This window comes from Antechinus flavipes, chromosome 5 (genome assembly GCF_016432865.1).
Source record: "Antechinus flavipes isolate AdamAnt ecotype Samford, QLD, Australia chromosome 5, AdamAnt_v2, whole genome shotgun sequence".
In the NCBI taxonomy this organism is placed as follows: Eukaryota; Metazoa; Chordata; class Mammalia; order Dasyuromorphia; family Dasyuridae; genus Antechinus; species Antechinus flavipes.
Genome location: NC_067402.1, coordinates 35,874,191 through 35,899,211, shown reverse-complemented (window position 1 = coordinate 35,899,211; position 25,021 = coordinate 35,874,191). Strand labels below are relative to the sequence as shown.

General features: G+C 38.0%; 1 protein-coding gene across 1 annotated transcript in view; it reads right to left on the bottom strand.

The window, feature by feature from the left end:
- Positions 1 to 20,773, bottom strand: part of ANKRD28 (ankyrin repeat domain 28) — a 165,703-nt gene extending 144,930 nt beyond the window's left edge. Inside the window, exon 1 of the mRNA XM_051963115.1 lies at positions 20,663 to 20,773. Coding sequence (XP_051819075.1) covers positions 20,663 to 20,689 — 27 coding nt within the window. The 5' untranslated portion in view covers positions 20,690 to 20,773. The remainder of the gene's footprint in view (positions 1 to 20,662) is intronic.
- Between the last annotated feature and the right edge of the window lie 4,248 nt (positions 20,774 to 25,021).

The following is a 25,021-nucleotide window of genomic DNA, read 5'->3' as shown; positions in this document are numbered from 1 at the left end:
AAGTTGTAAATGCAATGATAATGGAATTGCAATGTTAAATTTATTATCTTGCTTTTAAAAATTCCAAGCTCAACATGATTGAGATTCAGTTTTATCTGAATTTTTTTCTTATATGTGGAAATGATATTTATTGAAGGTTGTACAATTTCACGATAAATATCAGTGTCATTACATTATAATCTTTACAATACACGCAAGGTTTGAAGTCTGGAAGGTCTGTTCTCAAGACACTAGCTGTATGACCCTGAGCAAATGACTTAATTTTTTATTCCCTCAGTTTTCTTATCTGCAAAATGGAGATGATACAAATACAAGCACCTCTATAATAGTACCAATTGAGGCTCTGAATCAGGAACACCTGAGTTCAAACTTGGCCTCAGACATCTCCTAGTTGTGTGACCCGGCAAGTCACCTGATCTTGTTTGCGTCAGTTTCCATCTCTGTAAAATGAGGTGGAAAAGGAAATCACAAACCACTCCAGTGTCTTTGCCAAGAAAATCCCAAATGGAGTCATATAGAATCAAATGCAACAAAAAACAAAAGTACCAAGTGCTGTGTTAAATGCTGGGGATACAAAGAAAGACGATCTGGAAAGGGCAGGTATGACTGAATAATGGTGATCCAGTGGATCAAATGAGATAACATCTGTAAAGCACTAGCACAGTGCCTGGTACATGTAAGCATCATATTAAACTTCAGAGTGCTACTTAAATGTCAATAATCGATAGTCAAAAAATGTTATCTGCCAGGCACCAGGTTAAGTGCTAGGGATACAACTGCCCAGACAAAAACAACAACAACAACAACAAAAAAAAACAACCCACAATTAGGGCTTTCAAGGAGGCATGTGTGGCATAATGATGGAAGGCAACACAAAAGAAAGCTGAAAGGAAGGGAGAAGCTACAAAGAGAAGAGCCAATGAAGTCCTAAATGAGTATAGGTGGGTGTGAAATGAGGTGAGGTATGAGTAACAAGGCTGAATCTTACAAGATAATAGTTTCCAAAGGGTTTACTTAGGGCATAGTGGAGAAACCAAAGAGGCTCAAAATGTCAACTCTTACTATTATCATCATCCCCAAGTCTTTAGGGATCAGGCTATGAACACAGATAGGCCAGGGGCACAAATGCAGGAAGGCATCCTTAGTCACCAGATGCCACAGTATGATTATCTACTAGTTAAAAATAAATATTTGTTGAATATCATTATTTCATAAAATAGCAAAAGTAACTTGAATAGCTAGTCTAACTGTTTCATGAAGATCATCTCAAACCCACACACACCATTTTTTTTTAAACCTAGTTGTTTAACTCTACTAAGACTATAGTCTTATTTAACTTCTCACCATGATAAAGACATTATAGGAATTAACATCACACTTCAAAAATCACCCAAAGTTACAAGTAGAAAGTAGCAGAAGTGTAATGTGAACCCAGACAAACCCAGACAGTAGAGTTAAACAACTAGGTTTAAAAAAATGGTGTGTGTGGGTTTGAGATGATCTTCGTGAAACAGTTAGACTAGCTATTCAAGTTACTTTTGCTATTTTATGAAATAATGATATTCAATAAATATTTATTTTTAACTAGTAGATAATCATACTGTGGCATCTGGTGACTAAGGATGCCTTCCTGCATTTGTGCCCCTGGCCTATCTGTGTTCATAGCCTGATCCCTAAAGACTTGGGGATGTGAAAAACAGAAGACTAAAGTGAAAGCAGGTTTTTACCAATTCCTAAAGCTTACAGCTAAACTGTCCTGGCCTCAGCAGTTTGTCTTTAAGAAGCCTTCATCTACAGCACCTCATGGCACCCAAATATAGAGGGCAGGGGCTGTTATTTGCCCCTTCTTAACAGAGGTACTTCATAACTATTTATGAAGAATGTATATATTTGTATTTCTACAAAGAAAGTTTCAAATAATTATATCTTGACTAACAGTTTGCCTATCTTTCCTGAAAAATGCTTCTAAATGGTGCCTATGTCCTTTATGTCCTAGTTATTATCAAGCTTCACCCAAGAATTTAAAATATGTACCTTCCCTCACCTTACACCACCCCCACCCCAGAAGTAGATTAGAAAAATATATTTCAAATCCTCTCAAACTTACTTGCTATGTGGGCTGATTTTGCTTAATGGGAAAACAGGAGAACCAATGAATTCTTTTAAAAAAAAGATATCAACACATTCTTTTTTGGAGGAGATGGGGGAGAGAGATACATTCTTGTAAAGAGTTTCTGCTCTCTAAAAATAACAAAGTGAATATAAGTTCCCCATTTCTCCATATGGAGAAATTCAGGCCTTTACCAGCTCTATTCTGGCCTCCTGAAATTAATGAAGTAATATTACTAAATTCCAGTGGCTACCTACGCCCTTTAGAATAAAATACTAACTACTCTATCTGGCTTTTAAAACAAAGGGTTTAAAGGGAGGCTCCTCAGACTCATTCTGGACTACTTCTCTTCAACCATTCCATCTTCTGGCCAACCTGCTCCTCCTCACATACCATATGCCCTCTTCCAACTTGCCTGTCTTTCCCCAGGATGTCCCCAATGTCTCTTCTCCTCACTTTTTTTTTTTTTTTAATATCTAATTTCCTTGCAAGCTCTATTTAATTATGCACAACCTCCAACATTACGCAGACTGGTCCTAGGTAGTCCCCCCCACCTTGACACTCCTTCCCCAAACTCACCCCCTCTTTACTTTGTGTACAGATAGTATTTACTTATCTGTCTACTTCCCCTACCTTCCAAACTCCCCTCGGGGCAATTATTGATTTTGTATTCCCAAAACCTAGCACAAAGTTTTATGCATAGCAAGCATTTAAGAAATATTTGATAATGAAAGCTGTTAGTTGACAAATGGCATCATTTGATCCTTACATCACGGACAAACACATAAAGACAGAAATAACTGACAAGAGGGAAAGTTAGATGCTAATCCCCAAACTTACCCCTCTGGTAGAAAAATAAATAACAGCTACCAATCTTCTAAAGAAAAAGAGATGGGATTCAGAGCCACTTTAAGAGTCCCATATGCCAATGAAAATAAAATGTCTGCCTTTCCTTCCTGTGCTCTTGTTCAGTACTTTTATATCTACCTGAGAAGCAAACTACATATTCATTGTCCAAAATGGGAACCCTAACTTTCAACCTTTTCCTGAGTCACATATGTGAAGTTTCTTAATTAGGAAAACTCCATAAAAATAGTCATAACAACAATTTTTAGGTCAATCAAATATTTCTAAATTCCTCTTATGTGTCAAAAACTAAACTAAGCTGATAATCACAAAAACAAAAATAAAACTGTTTCTGTCCTGGAAGAGCTGATTACACTCTAAAGGGATGATGTTGACAGATAAATGCATAGAAGAGATATACAAAATAAATACATAATGGAAGGGGTGAGAACAGCATAGGGAATTAAGAAAAAGCCTCTTATAGGAGGTAATACCAGAGATGAAGTCTTGAGGAAAAGAAATCTATGCCAGAGATGGAGGGGAAGAAGGAAAGAAAAGACTATCTTTTTCCTTTTCTATTTGTATCTCCAGCACTTAGCACAGTAATTTTCACAGAGTAATCATTTAATAAATGTTTGCAATTCTTTCCTCTCCTAAACCTGTTACAATTCTACTTCAGACCTTATCATTATACCCTAAACAGTACCTTCCAAAGTGTGATCCATCTCATTTACCAAATCCAATGGCCTTTTCCCAATCCTCATTCCCCTTGATCTCTGGGCACAATCTTCAGCTACATGTTCTTTTCCCTCTAGGTTTTCAGTGTACCCTCTCTGACCCCTCCTCTGTCTTCCTCCTTTGCTATATTCTCCTTCCAGATCACACTCTTTAAGAAATAATAGGTTATCTCCCAGGGTTGTATCATGAACCCTCTATACTCCTTTTGACTCAGTGATCTCCTATGAATTTGATAATTAAATCACCTCGATGCAGATTCTCAAATCTACTGATCTGTCCCAACCTTTCTGCACTTCTGAACATAAGAGGTACTGTCGATTGATTTTCAGTCATGGAAGCAGGAGAAGGAATGTTGCTTATAGGTAACAGCCAAAAGGTTAGTTTGGTTAGAGCACAGCCTGCATTGGGGGAATAGTTAGACAAAAGGGAGTCGCTGAAAATTCTTGAGCAGGGGAGTGAGATCTTCTGACCTGTGCTTTAGGACTGTCAATTCAGCAAGTATGTGAATGACAAATTAAAGAGGGAAAATCTGAATTGACCTCTATATTAAAGCCACATTGAATTTATTCACACATCTTTTTTTCTTGACTTTTTCATTTTTAAAAACTGCCTTTTTTTAAACTATAGAGTGTTTTTAAACAAGTAGTGATGCCAAGTCCCCTTCTATTCTCAAACCAATTTTTTCAAAAGGGAACCAACCATTGAAGATTTCTAGGAAGTAATATTATTAGATCTGTGCATAAGGAAAAATTAGGATGATGGGGAGGAGAAAATAGATCTAGTGTTGGAATCCTTATAAAGTGCTAATTTAGCATGGTATTTAGCAAATCTTCTAGCTCACTAATGTATTTAAATACTCACTGGAGTTCACACATTTGGGAGATTTCAGGGTTTAGTATGAGAAATCCGAATTCACCCCTCCCTAAATCCCTGCCTCCAGAAGGAGGAGTCAATCTGTGGGAGATCATATATAAAGAGGCTCTTAGCTTCGGGTTAGTGAGAGTTACTTTGGAACATTGCCAGGGATCAGAGAGGAGCACTTTGGGAGGAAGCCCACAAGCCCTCTCTCAGAGGCAAGAGAGAGTCATTTCATCAGGTTTGCTGGCTGGGGCTGAAGAAAACATAGGCAGAAGCAAAGGACAAAGCTGCAAGAGCTCTTGAAAACTAACCAGGCGAGAATGGCTGGGTAAATTGTGGTATATGAATGTTATGGAATATTATTGTTCTGTAAGAAATGACCAGCAGGATGAATACAGAGAGACTGGCGAGACTTACATGAACTGATGCTAAGTGAAATGAGCAGAACCAGGAGATCATTATACACTTCGACAACGATATTGTATGAGGACATATTTTGATGGAAGTGGATTTCTTTGACAAAGAGACCTGAGTTTCAATTGATAAACGATGGACAAAAGCAGCTACACCCAAAGAAAGAACACTGGGAAACGAATGTGAACTATCTGCATTTTTGTTTTTCTTCCCGGGTTATTTATACCTTCTGAATCCAATTCTCCCTATGCAACAAGAGAACTGTTCGGTTCTGCAAACATATATTGTATCTAGGATATACTGCAACATATCCAACATATAAAGGACTGCTTGCCATCTAGGGGAGGAGGTGGAGGGAAAAAAAAAATCGGAACAGAAACGAGTGTCAATATAAAGTAATTATTAAATAAAAATTAAAAAAAAAAAAGAAAAAGAAAATAAAGCACTGAAATGTAAAAAAAAAAAAAAAAAAAAAAACCAGAAAACTAACCAGGCTATATTGAAGACAATAAAAGATCTGAACTTGAAGCACCTGGCTGCATTTGGGTGATTATTACTTTTAACTGAAACTAAGGCTGCCTCCAGAAAACCTCCCCAAGAAACCTGCTCCCAGAGAGAATCATTATATTTTAAAGAAGAAACACACTACAATCTAGATTCAAGATTCCCAAAATATTTTACTTCCCGGGACATTACTGATTGAAGAATTAATGTTATCCCATAATAAGTGATGTCAATAGAAATGTAATAGGGATTATAAAATATAAAGCCAGAAGGAACCTTAAAGATCATATAGTCCAACCAACTCATTTTAAAAAGAATCATAAAAGGCTCACAAAATGGGAATTAAGGCTTTCAAATTAAAAGACAGAGAATGAAAGCTACTCAAATGATATATCATCAATGCACAATGTTAGTCACACTGCAGAAATCTTAAATTCATGAAAGACTTTAAAAATTCTTTGATACTTCTTTCATCAGTTTAAAAACAGTTAACAGGCAAGGTACAATAGTGCTAGGGACAAAAAGAAATGCAAATCCAACAGACCCTGCCACCAAAGTGTTCACATTCTAAAGTGAGACAGACACTGCACAGCTAACAATTCACATAAGGGATAGAAAGAGAAAAATGGAGGTAATCTCAAAAAGACAATGGGAGTTGGGGGAAAAAAGAATGGTAGAATCAGGAAAAAAGATATGAGCTGACACTTAAAAGAAGCAGGAGGCAGAGGTGAGAAGGAAGAACATTCCAGACAATAAACAATGAAAAGGCACAGAGCACAGAGGAGGCAGAGTACATAGAGGAGAGTAAAGTGTAAAAAACTAGAAGTGTAGGAAGGGCCAATTATACTTTACATACCAAACAGAGGTTTTCATATTTAATCCTAGAGATAATAAGAAAGCCACTAGAGTTTACTAAGAGAATATAAGGTATAGGAAAACTACTTTAGCAGCTGAGCAAAGAACTGATCTAGATTGGACAATAAACTTCAAAAAGCATGTACCTCAAAGGAGAGGAGATTATTGGGTAATGATGGGAGACAGTCTAGAAGTGGCAGGGATAAAGAGCGAAGAGGGAAGAATCATTCAAATTTCCTCACCACAACTAATCTGGGTTATAAATTAAAATGCAGGAGACTCGTTTCATTTTGTGCCAAAAAAAACCACAAGGAATGAAAAAGGAAAAGATTTAGTATGAAAACAAATGTGCTTGCTAATTATGGAGCAAGTATTCCATGAAACACAATGGAAAGGTGAGAGATCTGGAGTGGAATGATATACTGAAAGAAAAGAGATAAAGTTGAGAGGGATGGGAGTAAAGAAGCAGAAGAAAGTTAAGGGAGTGAATGGGGTTAGTATGTGGACAGTCCTGCATTCAAAATCACTACAATAGAGAGAATGTAAGGAAATGTGAATGGGTTCAGAAAGAGCAGCCATAGCTGGAGAGAAGTCTTGTTGAGGGAGGCAGGTGATTAAACTGTTTCAAGTGCTCCCTTTAAGCTCCAACCCATATCTCATAATATGTCCTATGAGATTCAGGAGGCATTTTCTGTGGGTCACAAATCTGTTGCTTCTATTCCTCCCTTCCTATTGAGGTCCCTTCTTCACCCCCTCATACTTTAGAAAGTAGTCAAATTTATTTAGAATCCCAGCTCTTGGCACTTTATTATTTGACTCTGGATAAATAACTCACTCTGGGGCTAAAACCCAATCTATAAGAATTTATCTAAGAGGCAGCTAGATGGCGCAGTGGATAGAGCACCACTTTCTTCAACTGTAAGATAAGTAAGCTGGCTACTTAGATGATCTCTAACATTTTTTCCCAGCTCTAAATCTAAGCTCTCATAGAACTTCTGTAAACAAATTAAAGAGAACCTAGAATTTTTATTGCTTTTATTACTTTAAACTGACTTAAAATTGATTTGAGCCTTACCCTAATAAATGGTTCTCTAGTATGAAGAATCCTTTAGTATCTGCTTAAAATAGTAGTAATTTACTATGCTCAAAAAGTTATCAAACTGTGCATACCCTTTGATCCAGCAGTGTTTCTACTGGGCTTATACCCCAAAGAGATACTAAAGAAGGGAAAGGGACCTGTATGTGCCAAAATATTTGTGGCAGCCCTGTTTGTAGTGGATAGAAGCTGGAAAATGAATGGATGCCCATCAATTGGAGAATGGTTGAGTAAATTGTGGTATATGAATGTTATGGAATATTGTTGTTCTGTAAGGAATGACCAGCAGGATGAATACAGAGAGGACTGGCGAGACTTACATCAACTGATGCTAAGTGAAATGAGCAGAACCAGGAGATCATTATATACCTCAACAATGATACTGTTTGAGGATGTATTCTGATGAAAGTGGATCTCTTCAATAAAGAGAGCTAATTCAGTTTCAATCGATCAAGAATGGACAGAAGCAGCTACACCCAAAGAAAGAACACTGGGAAATGAACATAAACTGCTTGCATTTTTGTTTTTCTTCCCGGGTTATTTATACCTTCTGAATCCAATTTTCCCTGTGCAACAAGAAAACTGTTCGGTTCTGCACACGTATATTGTATCCAGGATATACTGTAACCTATTCAACATGTAAAGGACTGCTTGCCATCTGGGGGGTGGAGAGAGGGAGGGGAAAAATCGGAACAGAAGTGAGTGCAAGGGATAATGCTGTAAAAAATTACCCTGGCATGGGTTCTGTCAATAAAAAGTTATTTTAAAAAAATAAATAAAATAAAAATAGTAGTAATTTTATTCCTTTTTTGAATCAGCATTCGATAAACAATACAAATAGGGAAAGGGTGAGCAGGAGAGGAATTTTTTAAAAATCAACTAGTAAGGCCTCATTTCCAAAATATATAGCAAATTGACTCTAATTTATAAGAAATCAAGCCATTCTCCATTTGATAAATGGTCAAAAGATATGAACAGACAATTTTCAAATGATGAAATTGAAACTATTTCCACTCATATGAAAGAATGTTCCAAATCACTCTTGCAACAAGAGAACTTCGGTTCTGCACACATATATCGTATCTAGAATATACTATAACGTTTAACATGTATAAGACTGCCTGCCATCTAGGGGAAGGAGTAAGGGAGGGAAGGGAAAAGTTGGAACAGAAGTGAGTGCAAGAGATATTGCTGTAAAAAAATTACCCATGCATATGTACTGTCAATAAAAAGTTATAATTTTAAAAAATCAACTAGGAAAATAAATTATTTAATAAACTGCTCCCAAAATTTAGTATAAATGATAATCTCCTGAATCAAGGGTTTTATCAAGGGTTAAAAGTTGCCTGCTCTCCAAAACACAATTGCTGGTTTTTTTCCTCCTGGCTGGAGGAGTTCTGAAAATCTATAAAACATAACCACAATAAGTACATTTTTGCTTTCTGAAGAGTTGCAAAGTAACTCAAAAAAGCAAAAAGCTGTTTGTTTTTCTGTCCAACAAGAAATGAAAAGAAAAGGGCTTAAATTGACAACAGGGAGAATAAGGATAAGGGGAAAAGATCCCTTTATAACAAATCTCACAAGACATAGCATTGCGGAAATATCCTGATTTCCAATCTTCAAAACATAAAAAAAAGCACCACCTCTATAATGTGCCTTGGCTATAAGAAAATAACTGACTTGGAAAGTCAGTAAGGGAATGCAGAAGGTACATGACTATCTCTAACACTTCCCTCACTTTCTAGCTAGAGCACATTGAATGCCTACTATATACTAAGCTATGCTAAGCACTAAATACAAAGAAAGGCAAAAATAGTCTACAAGTTAATGAAGTGTTATTTTATTAAGGGGTTTGATAGCTTAGATGTCTTCTAGTTAAAATGCCTAAGATGTCAAAAGCAAGACCATCAGTTTAAGAAATAAACTATTAAAATAAAAAACCCTGAGGGGAAAAAAAAAGTCAATTATTCCTCCTACTCCCTGACTATACAAAGCACACACATTATTTTATTTTAATTACTGGCCATATAACTATTTTGTAGACTCAAATTGCAGAAAGCAGTAGAATTACATATGGCTCTGTCAGAGAATTTGTTAACAAGACTGAATCTTAGATATAGAGCTAGAAGGATCCTCAAAGAGCCCCATCTCCATTTGAACTCGGGTCCTTCTGACTTCAGGGCCGGTGCTCTATCCATTGTACTATCTAGCTGCCCCCATCTCCCTTATTTTTCAATTGAGGAAAAGCAAAACCTGTGTTTACAAAAAGTTATTATACAGAACTTTCCTTAGTATTAGTAACTAGACCATTATAGTGATAATTCTATTTTATGCATCTGAGAAAAATCTTCACGATACTGCTAAAACCCAATCTATAAGAATTTATCTAAGAGGCAGCTAGATGGCCCAGTGGATAGAGCACCAGCCCTTAAGTCAGGAGACCCAAGTTCAAATCTGGTCTCAGACACTTAATACTTCCTAGTTGTGTGACCCTGGGCAAGTCACTTAACAAGTCACTTAACCTCAATTGCCTAAGGAAAAAAAAAAAAGAATTCATCTAACAATTTATTGTGTGTTCAGCATTGCTAGCAATGTGGGGCAGAAAAAGAAAAAAAAGACACTTTTTAAACTATTTCTTTTTTTAAAAATCTATTTACTTTGCAACATGGCTGGCTAATATGGAAATATATTTTGCATATTTTCATCTGTATAACTGGTGTCAAATTGTTTGATTTCTCAAAGGATAAAGGGTGAAAGAGGAAAGATTTTTTAAAAATGAATATTAGAAAGTTTTTGTATATATTAGCAAGTTTAGAAATTGGAAAATATTTAATGAAATATATATTTTAAAATTTTCAGACAGTTTAAAAATAAAAAAAACAAGAACTTATCAAGTGCCTATTATAAGCCAAGATTGTTCTAATGCAATTTACAAATATTATCTCATTTAATTCACAACCCTGAGAAATAAGTGCTATTATTTCCCTCATTTTACAGTTGTGGAAACTGAAGCAGATAAAGATTAAGTGGTTTAAGTCACCCAGCTAGTAAACATCTGTGGCTGGATTTAAACTATGGTAGGCACTGGGGAAAATAAATGACTTAGGTAATACTTGGTCCTTGTCCTCATGGAGTTTATTAGGAGGGGCTTAAAAAAAGATTGGGGAAAAAGGAGCTAAGGAGATGAATGAATGCAAAGGTAACTCCCAGATTGAGCTTAGCTGACTGAAGGAATAGTAATCTCAGTGACAGAACCAAGAGAAGTCAATTTCCAATGGAAATATAATAGGTTTAATTTTAAGCATGTTAAATCTATTCTTTATAAGGGAACATCCTAGAAAAAAGGAAGTTGTGAATGAGATTAAAATTTAAGCTTAGAAAGAAAAAAAAGAAGAAAATGGTTGTTTAGAGGTGAGCCCTTTGCACAGTCAATCCAGATAATCACCAGCCTTCTTCCCAGGCACCCAGGCTAGGGATCATCTCTGACTGCTTATTCTCTCTCATTTCTCAACATCCATTCCGTTGTCAAGACCTACCTAGCAACTCTTCTCAGACACACATCCCACCGAAGTTCAGGCCCTTATTATTTCCTGCCTACTGGTAAGTCGGCCTGCCCCCAAGTCTCTCCTCATTCCAGTCCATCCTTCACTCTGCTTGCCAAAAGGATATTTCTAAAGCACAAGTCTGTTTAGGAAAGACCAGCACCACCACCCTGTACAATAAATACCAGAGACTCCTTTTCTTCTCCAGGATCAAATAGAAAATCCTTTGTTTGGAGTTGAAAGCCCTTCATAATCAACTTCCCCCTTTCCAAACAAAACCCAAACCTCAAACCCCCTTCTTCCTTTCCAGTCTTTCCCACACCTTACTCTCTCTACCACTTTATACTCTGAGCCAGTGACACTAGATTTCCTGGCACTCCTCAAACAAGACCCTCCATATCTCAACTCGTGACATTTTCCACAGACTGTCTCTTCCCCCCATAACTGGAATTCTGTTCTCACTCTAAACACTACTGGTCTCCTTGATTTGCTTCAAGTCCCAGCTAAGATTCTACCTTCCACAGGAAACCTTTCCACTTTCCCTTAATTCAAGTGCCTTCCCTCTGCCCATTCTCTCAGATGTTATCTGCATCCTGCCTGCTTATAGACAATGGTTTTTGCATGATGTCTTCCCCCCATTTCTTGAGGGCCTGGCACAGATGGGTTTTACTGGGGTTCATCTCTTACTCCCCCCTGCATTTGTTCACAGTCTATCCCCTAAAATGTTTGCTCCCAGTTCTCCATCCATTTAATTAGGACCCAAGTGCCTATCCCTACTTAGGTGGTCTTGGACAGAGTCCTTTCACCTCCAAAGCCTGTTTCTTTTTCTGTAAAATGAGAAGACCTGCAAGTTTCTTTTCTGCTCTAAATCTTGATGATTCTATTCTTTGACTTGTTGTATTACATCTGCTATGTTGGGGGCCTAAGTCCTGAATACAATTACACAAACATTTCAACTAATTTGGAATTAGTGATTATTCAAACAGGGCAGGCCTGTCTATACTCAAGTTTTCACTTTTGCTTTGTGGAAAAATTCAATTTGTAAAATATTTTAAAAGAAATAAATTGATGTTACTTTTGAGTCCATAATTATTCAAACCTTTAGCTAATAAAATTGTTATCTAGAGGCCCACTAAAACTTGATTTGATGAAAGAATCATCTACAATTAGAATAGTTTACAAAAGCCGTATCATTTTAAGTCATTTTTATACTTAGACACATTTTTAAAAAGTAGATCTAACATTACCACTTCAATCTTGTTAAGTAATTTTGTGCAATATTAAAAAAGCATCAAAGTTTAGATGATCAAAAACTGGCTTTAGCAGTTTTTAACATGCCACACACTGGCTTATACAAAGTAAGTCAATTAAATTCTCAATACCACAGATAAAGGAGGAAGGGCAATTAGATGGTACAGTGGTATAGTGGATTCCAGTCCTGGAATCAAGAATTTAAATCCAATCTCAGACATGATTAGCTTTATGACCCTGGGCAAGTCACTTAACTCAGACTGCTTCCCCCCACCCTAATTAAAAAAAAAAAAAAAGAGCTAGAGAAGGAAATGGCAAATCTCTAATATCTTGCCAAGAAAATCCTGAATGGAGTCAGAGTAGTTAGACATGACTAAGTTGCTTCAACAACTATAAGTATCGACCTACTTTAGAGGAATAATTTCCTCATCAAGACCAATTAAAAAATTAAAATAAAGTTATAAATTTGAAGTTTTGCTATAGTCAATTATCCACAACTGAATCACACACATTGTACATTAACATTTTCTTTTACTTTTCCAAAGCATTTTGTTCTAATTTGGATCATGGTTATCTATGTATCTATCTTATCTGTGCTTTCTAGACAATAACCTTGAGTTTATGAACTAGCTTATGAACATGTTCTATGTTAAACATAGCTAGCAGAGTGAATTGTAGCTGTTATTCCATCCTTTCAACAACAAAGAGTTGTGCCCCTATTTGGGTTTTCTTGGCAAAGATACTTTAGTAGTTTGCCATTTCTTTCTCCAGTTAATTTTACAAATGAAGAAACTGAGGGAAATAGTTAAGTAATTTGCCCACAGCCACACAGCTAAGTGTTTGAGGTCATATTTGAATTCACAAAGATGAATCTTCCTGACTTCAGACCTGGCTATCTAGCCACTGTGTCATTTAGCAGCCCAAATTGTAGGTAGCAGACAGTCTGGGTAAAACCAAATATACATAATTCAAAACCCCAAACCTACTTTTCCTTTCATACAAACTACCTTTCTCTACAACCCAAGTAGTGTTTATGTTGTTATAAAATTTAAAGGGGGACAAATCTGCTGGAAGAAATAAGCCACCAATATACACCAAATCCAAATGTTCATCTACCACTCCCAGAGTAAGTTATTGTGACTACATTAATATGACTCCTTGGTATAAATTTGTAACACAGCTATATTTTAATTCAAGAAGTATTATTAAAGGTGCCTAAAGAGAAAGTTTTGTGTTAGATGCCGAGTATAAAAGACAAAAACAAAGTATTCCCTGTTCTTGAGGAACTTACTTTCATCTAAATGATGTAACATAACCAATTAGAATTACCAAATATTCAAATGGATTTATAATTTCATTAATATGGGTAAAATTTCCAACAATGCAGATCATCTACATTGGTGTAGTAAGGAGACGCAAAGGAAAGCTCATTTAAGCAACTGAATCAAACCCTTCACACCTAAATCCCCGACTACTTATATCTCTTCCCCCTTTTATTTCTCACTCCATGGCCATCTATACAACCTCCCTCACCCAAACACCTTTCACCAAAATGGCCAGTAACCTCTTAACTGCCAACTCTAATGTTTTTCCACTCAGTTCTCATCCTCCTCAGCGTTATCCCCAATGTTTTACACACTACTGACCATGCTCTCCCTTTTCTGGATACCCTTTTCCCTGGACTTTGACCACACTACTCTCTCCTAGTTCTACTCTTACCCAATTGTTCTGAGACTCTTTTCCTGGATTATCATCTATATCATATTCCATAACTATGTGTACCCCAAAATTCTGTTTGGGACTTTTTCTTTTTCCTTTCTACTCTCAGTAATGATCATCTCTACACAGATGACCATTAATGTGCAGTCCAATTGCCTACCAGACATTTCAAACTGGGTTTCTTAGACATCTCAAACTCAACATGTCCAAAACAAAACTCATCATTAAAACTCTTTCTTTTCCCCCATCAACCTATTTTTGTCAAAGGGCAATGTAATTTTTCCAGTCTTGCTGATTTCTGATTTATAATCTCAAATTATCCTTCATTTCTCAAGCTTACTTACCACGGCTCTAACGTCCAATCAGTTGCCAAAACTTGTCCCACCCATCTCCACATTCTTTCTCTCTGCTAATCTAGATACCTTAATTCAGGCCTTTTTAATTTCTCATCCTGGTGTGTCTTAAGATCCGCACTATCAGATCATACTTTTCACACTATCAAAGCAATTTTCCTTAAAGCTAGATCAAGTATAAAATCAACTCCAGTGACTTCCTAATGATTGTAGGATAAAAATATAAACTTCTCTCTTTAGCTTTTAAATCCCTTCTCAACTTGGCCTCAACCTCTCTTTTTAGCCTCACTGGCTTAAAAAAAAAATACAAATAAATAGATGATGACCATCATCCTCCCCCACACTTCCGTTCACCATCTGAAATAGGCTTTTCTCATGTACACCTTACAGAGTTCCCTCTCTTCCTTCAAAACACAAATCAAGTATCTTCTACATGAAGCCTTTCCTAAATTCTCTCAATTGCTATTGTCCTCCCTCCTCTCAAATTACTTTGTATTTAACTACTTTATATTTATTCTGTATATACTTCTATGTGGCCTTATCTCTCCAATTAGAGTAGAACATCTTAGTGAGTAGGGATAGTTTCAGTTACTGTATTTGTGTCTTCAGTGCTTGGAATGCAATAGGTACTTAATACATGCTTGTTGCTACCAAAAATGAAGACACCCGGGAATAAGCACAAAGAAGGGTATTGGGAAAGAAAGAAAAAAAGGCTAGCAAAGTAGAGAGATAATCAGAATAAGAAGCAGAGAAATATACAATGTGGCTAGATAATGAGAGGATGCCCATCAAATGGGGAAAAGCTGAGTAAAGTGTAGGAAATGAATGCAAGAGACTTGCAATGTTACATAGTTACTAAGTGTCTAAGACTGGATTTGAATTTGTCTTCCTGATTCCAGAACAGTGAGCCACCTTGCTGTCCCCTATAACTTCAATATTATAAAAACAAACAATTTTGAAGATTTTATAAACTGAAAAAGACTAAAATAAGCAGAACAAAAAGAATGAACAATTTATACAGTAACAAAAAACAAACTACTTTATACAGTAACAAAAAACAAACTACTATGAAAGTTTTTAAACATTCCGTTCAACACAATGACCATTCATGATTCCAGTAGAACTGATAGATTCAGGTCATAGAATGAGCAATATATTTTTGGACACAGCTAACTGGGAAATTTGTTTTTGATATATGTTAATAAGGATTTGGGGTAAAGGGGAAATAGCTTTTTCAAAAATCACCAAATAAACCTTTCCCATTAGCTTCTCCCTTCTGCGCTTCCCCTCCAAATTTAAAGGGTGAATGAGACTGGAAATATTAGTCTGCAAAGGCTGTGAATGACTTTAAAGGAATGGTGGTACAAAAGTAGGCAGATTAAAAGAAATGGTAAATTTAGGAGAAAAGTTAATGAAATGTTTTGAGAATGGTGCATCAAAGATGCTTGATGCTTATAGGGCATCTGTTCAAGGAATAGAATAGGCCTCCTTCACTTGAGGCAGAGAAAGCCAAGTAGCATGACAGAAAGGATGGAAAGGTGGGATTTAGATTTCAAGAGACTCTAAATCCAGGCAGTAGGGAGTCATTTAAGGCCTTTCCTTAAGGGTGTGACACAATCAGACCTGTGTCTTAAAAAGATAATTTTGGTAACTGTGTGTTAAAAGGATGAAAAATGGAAGCAAGGTAACCAATTAAAAGGCTATAAAAGTCAACTCAACTATTCATGCAAATGCAGTGAATAATCTACATTAAGATGAGATTGACTATGAGTTCACTTCTACTCAAAACATACATTTAATGTGCTCAGTATGTTAATTTGTGCCATGTTGGCAAAATAATCACCTAACTAAACTCACTACTTCAAACTTTTCTCAATTTTCTCTCTTGCATAAACTAATCTTTAAAACTCATGACTCTCTCCTGCCTACCATACAAAGTCCAATCTCCTGGACATAGTAATCAAGATCTGGTACTATTTATCCTAACTACTCCACTTACTATTTTCACTGCCTTTCAAAGTAGTCTCTTTACTGTCACCCCACAAAAATTCTATTCACTTCTACTTCTTACCATCATCCCACCAATATTTTTTTTCACTTCCACTCCTCTTTTTTGTTTACTATCACCATCTCCCTTTCTCTCTTCTCTATACCTCTAAATTTTTTTCTTTATCAATCTGGATTGTGCCAATCACATTCTTCCTTCAAGTCCCAGTTCAAATCCTACCTGGTCCAGAACGTTTCTAACCATTTTTAGTCCATATTAGTATCTCCCTCTTATTAATTTCTATAAGATCTGAAGCAGAGGCACCCAACCTTTTTTTTTTTTTGAAAGAGGAGCTACTTTTTTAATTTTATGAAGTTTTGAGACCATACAGAAGGAAAGGTATTGAAGCCAGTGGAATCTTATGAATGTTAACAGAAAAGTACCAGCTATACTAGTCCCTCCTACTGGAAATACCCTGAAATCTGGCAGAGGGCATTCTAGAAGCAAAAACTGTCTAATTATCTTCAATATCTATTTAGGTAGAGATTAAGAATGTAACTTATTAATTTTATTATTAGTACTATTAATATCTCTAGTACTTTGGTGTATATTATCTTAAAATTGTAGGGTTTAAGAAGGTAGGACTCATACCATTTTTCTTCCAAAGGAGCTGGGTCCACAATAAATGAAAATAAATACCTGTTGATACTTTTCCTAAATATGTTCTTCAGCTGTTTTCTATGCATTTAAAGTAGATTCCTTAAGATAAAAAATCCTCTCCCTTTTCCTCCCTTAAAATCTTCCTAAAGTGCTTAGTACAGCGCTATGGACACATTAAAATATTTTTTGTTCCCTCTAAAGCAGTGATTAAGTTGCTCTCACCCAACTGCAATTCGTTCCCCAAGACCTATAAGAAGTTTTAATTTATCTGTGCTCAAAAGTAGTACCAGTTACATCAAAACCCCAACCCACGTAAGTAATACAGAACAATTGAGAATATGAGATCAATGAGAATAGATGTAGTCAACTCACAGGTATAAAAAAAAAAAAAAGTACTGTTCTTTGATTACTCTAACATAAAAAATGTTTAATTCCCCCAAAGCAAACATTCTGATATGAAATAATTTATGCCAAAGTGGGACAGCCCTAAATAATGGATAGAAGCCATCTCTCATGAAGATCTAGGTTCAAGTGCCACCTCAGATATATTGAATGATGGGTCAACCAGATTGGGTCATAACCTCTCAGTGCCCCAGACTTTTGTTGCACAACAGGTGCTAATTTGCATTAATAGAGGGAGTATCTCAATGGGAGGTCCCTACACCAATGAAATGACAGGATTAGATCCCACCCTCCCCAAAGTATAGAAATCCATGGTCTAAACAGCAACTAGGTACATCTAAGAGACCCTCAAAACAGATATTTAAAGTGATATGAAATAAAAATAATTTATTTTTAAAATGAAGAGTTCTATAAAATAAGATTACCACAAATTTAGATAAGTTAAATTTCTCTTCAATGAAAGTATGCTATATGAATCACGACTGGCTAATAGTTATCCAGTATTACAGGCAGAACCATTTCCTTCATGGTGTGGTCAAAAAAAAAAAAAAAAAACCAATGGAATCTTTTAAGTAAAATTTTGTCTCCTCTATAGCAAGTACTATACACAAATTATAAACTCATCCTCAAGAACTACCATTTTGTTTCCAGTTTTGGAACCAATGCCAACACTCTGCAGCAGAATATAAATACTTATTTTATTGATTTTAGTTCACACTTGGTCTTGATCAAGTCACTGAACCTTTTGGAATCTGTTTCCTCTTAAAAAAAAAAAAAAAACGGGAATCTAACCATATGACCTCTAAGATCCTAAAGGAATGAGAGCATTCCTAAATGAAATTGCAAAGGGAGGAATGGGGGGGGGGAGGGGCAGACATTGTCACTTCTCCAAAAGATGAGAAATTAATATAAAATGTACATAAGTTGGAAACAGTTCTATATTTATCCCCACCTACAAAAAATAAGTACTATATTCTAGTGCTTCCTACCCCCATAATTACATAAGTCAGAGAGGACTGTTTAATCAAAAGCTTATTTTGATATATATTAGAAGGTCTGGTTCCTACCAAGGACTAAAGTTGGACTTGTAATTTCTCTGATACTGATGGGGAAATTTTCTCTATACAGGTAGGTACCTTTTCTGCAACTTAATAGTCATGGAAAGAGATGCTTAGGGCAACCAAAGGTCAAGTGCCAAACTAACCCAAACTACAGATATTAAAAGTAGGACCTGAATCCACTTGTTTTAAGAAGCTTATATATAAATAGCACAGTTTTTATAGAATACAGAAATGCCATCAACTTCAAAACTATTCTTTAAATCAGCTGATCAGGCAAAAAAAATGTCCATAAGAACCAAGAAGCCCACTTCTTAGCTATGACTTTCTTCTAATTTCTCCGCCATAAAAAGAAATTGTACATTCACTTAGACTCAGAATTTCTAAGGATTCTTCCCACTCTAAAATATTAGACACACAGAAGAAGCTTTAAGCTTTACTAGTTTAAAACAAGAGGTTGAGTCATTTCAGTCTCAGCATCCCTTCTAATTGCTATTCTATTATTCATAAGTTTATATAGAAATATAAGATTTGCAAAACACTGCACATGTTATCTCATTTGATCCTTACCAACAATGCTGTGAGGTGGATACCATGATCATTCCCATTTTATGGATGAGGAAAATGAGGAAAACAGTTGGTGTTTGAGGTAGGATTTAAACTTAGGTCTTCTTGATTCCATAGCTAACGCTGAAAGTCACTGCACCAACTATATCTATCTATCTATATCTATCTATATATTGTAGCAGGCAGGATGACTCAAGGAAACAGTTTGCCACTAGAAATCAAAATGAATTAATTTTTAGATTTTTTCTCAAAATCCACTAAAGAAAGTCTGAGGGCAGGTTTACCAGATTCATATTAGTGATTATATAATGAAATCCTATAATGGGTGGGTTCTAAACCATGTAATTGCATTCATGACTTAATTTCATTTATTTTGGTAACCTTAGTATTTAAAAATCTCATAATATCACTAAATATTTTTCAACTAAAATGTTTTCAGCCATCATGTTGTTTTATGATTTCCCCCCCAGTTTCACAAACACAAAAGTGCTGGTGCAATTGGACTTCAGCATTTGAGTTATTTGCATTGAGATTTCAAAAGAACAAGACCACAAGCAAAACAGTAGATTTTGTAAAGTCTATTGAAGTTGTAGGGGTACTAAACTATATGAATCAAATACAATCTCTTTCCTTACATTTTAATCATTAATTACTTAGGGGGCAGTATTCGTGAGGCAGTATCATTGGAGAACGCTGAAGAATAGTAGAAAATTTGGCTACCTGAATTGCATGTTATATAGTGTAATGCACATTAAACTTACAGAAGATGGGAGAAACAGTTTTTGAGAGAAATCAACTTAAATTGAAATTACCTGCAAGTAATTTAAGTATTTTTTAAAATGGACATTTTAAACGAGATTGCATCTCTTTTGATAAACACACACCACAAGCCAAGACAGCAGGCAGTTTTTTCAGTGTCATGCCCTGATGATGTCAACACCAGCTGGTACCCTCCTCTTGCTACCAAAGATACATAATTTCAGGCAGTTATCAATGGAGACCAAGCTGGATATAAAATAAAGCTTCATATACTCGATGCAACAGTTTTCAGCACTAAACATCTGGATGTATATACTCTTGAGAGGCAGAAGTTTTTGCATGTGGAGGCTCAAATGTCCTCCCACCCATACTCTGACAAACAGCATTGCATTCTACGTTTCAATGCATAAGTTCAATTTAAAATATTTCGAAGCTTTTGTTTTAAAAAACACGCAAAGTTCCTAGCAGAAGCGACCTTTCCAGTTAGGAACGAAGCAAACACGTGGGTAAACTGAGGCACACGGATATTTTTGTCGGGGGGTCACACAGCTCTCCAATCCTGGAGGAAGAACAGCCGAGCGTTCTTCCTTTAAACAAATGTTTCGAGTCCAACAACCGACAGCTCCCATTCATCGCAGCCCGCGCCGCTCCCTCGCCGTTCCCGGCAGGAGCCGAGGCTCATTTAAAGTTCACAAAGAAAACGTGTTCCTAGCCAACCCGGGAAGAACTGGTCTCTCCCGGCCCCGGGGTCGTCTCCGGCCCCGGCAGAGGACGCCTCCGGCAGGGATGCCCGCCCCGCCCGGGATCCCGGCCCCGGGGACTGAGCAGGCCCCACCTGGCGCGGGGGCGGGGCGGCCTCCAGGTGCCCCCCCGCAGCGCGCGCGCACACGCACGTGCACACGCGCGCCCCCCGGCCCCCGCCCTCCCGCTGCCCTTCACCCACCTGGTCTCGGAGTTTGAGGAATACCATGGCGGGCACGGCCGCCACCGCGCACCATCCAGCGGACGCCTCCGCGCCCCGCGCCAGCTTGGGCAGGGGGCGCGGCCCGGCCGCCGAGGGGCGAACCGGGCGAGAGTCCGGTGAGGGCGGCCGAGGGGCGCGGGGCCGGGGGCGGCGGCCGAAGGGTGCCGCCTGCTGCTGCTGCTGTCGTGGCCGCTGCTCCTCCCGCTGCTGCCCCTGTCCCTGTCCCTGTCCCTTCTCCGTTCCTTTCTCCCCAGCTACCGCCGCCGCCTCGGCCGCTTGCCCTGCCCCTAATGCCCCGGCCCCGGCGGCAGCATCCCAACTCCACTCCACAACATTACCGCCACCGCCACTCACCACCACCGCCCGCCCCGATTGGCCCCAGCGCGGGGGACAGGCCCAGAGTAAGCGGCGCCGGGATTGGCCGCGCCGCCTCCGGGCCCGCCCTCCCGCTCCCTCGCTCGCTCACCTTCTTCCCCCTCCCCCGCCGCCCCCAGCGGGGGACCGAAGCCCGGGGGGGAGGGAAAAGGGGAGGGGTCGTGCGTGCGCGCGCGACCCCGTGCCTGGGGCCCCGGAGCGGGCCTGGGAGCGGAGGGAACGGGCGGGTGGAAGAGGGAGCTCGGGGGCGCGGGGGTGTGCCCGGACATCGCACGTGGAGGTGGAGAAGGGAGGAAGGACGCGCCCCCTCTTTATGGAGGGCCGGAGCGCGCGCGCGTGTCACCTGCGGGGAGGAGACCCGGGACACGCGCAGCATGTGAGCAGGAGAAGGGGCTCCTTTGTGCCGGGCTGCAGGTGCTGCCCACGCCGGGGCTCCTCGGGTCCTCCCGGAGGATGCGGGGAAAGGGCGTGGGGCTCCTCCACGTGCGGGCGTGTCTCCTGCTCGCCCTTGCAGAAAACCTCGGATGTGGAGTTAAATAAATCATGCCCAAGCATCCGCAGAAACAAACAGCTTTTTCTTTAATTCTGCTCCCATTGCCAACGTGGGGGAGGGGGCGGTGGATGGCTTTTTTTCCTGCATCTGCGTTTGCCACCTCCCCTCCTGCCCCCTGGTTAAGAAAGGATACAGATGGTTTGGAACACAAAAGTCTGACGTCATGCTTGCTTCTAAAATTCTCCCCCACGTAGCCTCGCATCAGTTATGTCTCAAAGGACAGATTTTTATAGAGAAAATATTGATTTGAGGCCGGTGAGAACTCGTCTTCAACAGAAATCTGGAAGAAATTCAGCCTTCCTAAGAGAATCTGTCAATTCATAATGGCTTTAGGGGATTCTAGATGATCAAACAACAAAAACCCTCCCACCCATCCCCCCAAAAAAGGAAAAGGGGATTTCATATTCACAATAACAGAATGAATTTAATAACTTTCTAAGGCTGCTCACTAATTTCAAAATGGGTATTTAATTCAGTATAAAAGTTTCTCAGATCTTCAATCCTTACAAATATTTATAGCTATTAGCAATCAATCCAAAATAGCATTCAAGTTACCCTAAAGCTAACAATGACTCTCTTTTGATATTGGGTTAAAATGGGATTACAACTCAGCTGAGCAAGATTTTATGTTGAACATAATCTTGACCAAATCATTGTTTCCGCACATCTCATTGTCTCCATCCATCGAATAGGGAGTGTGGGTCTTATCAGTTCAGTGAGAATGAGTGAATCCATTTTGAAGTGCACAATGCTAGAGCAAGAATATGTCTTGAATTGAAGCTGTCCAAAATACAGGCAGTTAATAATGCTACAATGCTTGGTGGTTACAAAGTACTTTGTAATCTTACCTTTGTAAAGAGTTACTATAGACTAGGAAAGGCATAGTTATAGGCAAGGTGTGGAGGAATTTAACTACATTCATCCATTCTAGACAGTACTTTATAGAAGCATGAACTTGGTCCTTGGTTTATAAATTTACCCAAGATTTTCACCTCTAAGCTCAAAGTTCTTGAAATGTACAATGACTAAGGGATTGCTGGGGAAGAATTTTTTTAAGAATGTGAAGGCTATGAAAGTTTGAATCTTAATTACAGTTTTGGTTTGAGTTTTAATAGTCCTGAAACTGAGATAATGAAACTTTATACTGCATTTTCTTAAGTTTCTCTTTAAAAAATAATGAATGGCAACCCTCTTATAAAGCATTATTCATGAAACCATCTTAGATGTTGCTCTTGTTCATCAGCATTCTAGAAAATTTGGTTTCCTTGTCCCTGTTATAGAATTTTGCAGTCTAATTGGAGAGAGACAGAGACAGAAAGAGAGAGAAAAGAAAGACAGAGACAGAGAGAGAATGATATTATACATTACTGTGGCAGTGATGCATAGTGAATAGACTCGAGCTTAGAATCAGGAAGACCTGGTATAAATGGCCTGTTCATCACTTTTTGTTCAGTCTGAATAGACTCGAGCTTAGAATCAGGAAGACCTGGTATATATGGCCTGTTCATCACTTTTTGTTCAGTCATGTCTCACTCTTGGTGATCCCATTTGGAGTTTTCTTGTCAAAGATACTAGTAGTTTGCCATTTGCTCCTCCAGCTCATTTTACAGATGAGAAAACAGGAAAACAGGGTGAAGTGACTTGCCCAGGGTCACATAGCTGGTAAGTGTCTGAGATATTTGAATTAAGGAAGATGAGTCTTCCTGATTCCAGGCCAGGTACTCTATATACAATTCTTTTTAATCAGTGCTAGCTATGTGAAACTGGGCATATCTCTTAACTTTTCTGTATTTTAGGCAACTCCCAAAAACATCTAGATCATGTAATCTCTCTTTTTTTTTAAAATAACTTTTTATTGACAGAACCCATGCCAGGGTAATTTTTTACAGCATTATCCCTTGCACTCACTTCTGTTCTGATTTTTCCTCTCCCTCTCTCCACCCCCTCCCCAAGATGGCAAGCAGTTCTTTACATGTTAAATAGGTTACAGTATTAGAGCATGTAATCTCAACTTGACTAAAATGCTTTCAACAATAAGCCATTTGTGAATGCCCCAGATCTTCTCTCATCTTGATATTTTATATCTCCTCTGTATGTTTGTACACATAAACATACATATGTATTTACTGATCTGTCTACATATTGTTTCCCTCCAGTAAAATGTAAGCTCTTTTAGGAAATGAATGAGCTATTATTTTGTTCTTTTTATTTTTGTCTCCTTAGCCCTTATCAATCAAGCACATAATAGGTATTTGATAAATGGTTATTGAATTAAGTTCCTAAAACATATTTACTTAGTCTACTAAGTAAAAAGAATTTCTAGCTCATGTTTCCAATGCTGAAGAAATCCCAAATCCTTTGAATATTAATTTAAGACAATATGAAATTAAGTTCTAAATTGTGTGAAAATGTCCATACAACATAGAGAAGAATACATGTGTCCATAGAATACTTAAAGGAAAGTCAGTAGAGGTTGGAGAAATCAGAAACTCAATCAGGGTCTAAGTGTTCCATATCCTCTGTGGGTCAGGCACCCATGCTAGGTGCTAGACTACAAAGACAAACATTAGGGTCCTTGTCCTCAAGGAGCTAATATTTATTAGCATTTTCTCTACTACTCCTCCAGGAGAATGTAAATTGTTCCTCCCCAGCAATAAACTGGGAAAACATTTTTAACATTCAAAACATTTTTAACATTTTAACATTCTGATAAAGGCCTCATTTCTAAAATATATAGAGAATTGACTCAAATTTATAATAGCTCAATTGATAAATGGTCAAAGGATATAAACAGACAATTTTCAGATGAAAAAAATTGAAACTATTTGTAGTCATATGAAAAGATGTTCCAAATCACTAGTCATCAGAGAAATGCAAATTAAGACAATTCTGAGATACCACTACATACTTGTCCAGATTAGCTAAGATTACAGGAAAATATAATGACGAATGTTGGAGGAGATATGGGAAAACTGGGTCACTGATAACATTGTTGGTGGAATTGTGAATGGATCCAACCATTCTGGAGAACAATTTGGAACTATGCTCAAAAAGTTGTCAAACTGTGCATACCCTTTGACCCAGCAATGTTTCTACTGGGTTTATACCCCAAAGAGATCTTAAAGGAGGGAAAGAGACCTACATGTGCAAAAATTTTTGTGGCAGCTCTTTTTGTAGGGCTGGAAACTGGAAACTGAGTGGATGCCCATCAGTTGGAGAATGGCTGAATAAGTTATGGTCTATGAATGTTATGGAATATTATTGTTCTATAAGAAATGACCAGCAGGATGATTTCAGAGAGGCCCAGAGAGACATGAATTGATGCTAAGTGAAATGAGCAGAACCAGGAGAACATTACACATGACAACAACAAGACTATGCGATGATCAATTCTGATGGATGTGGCTCTC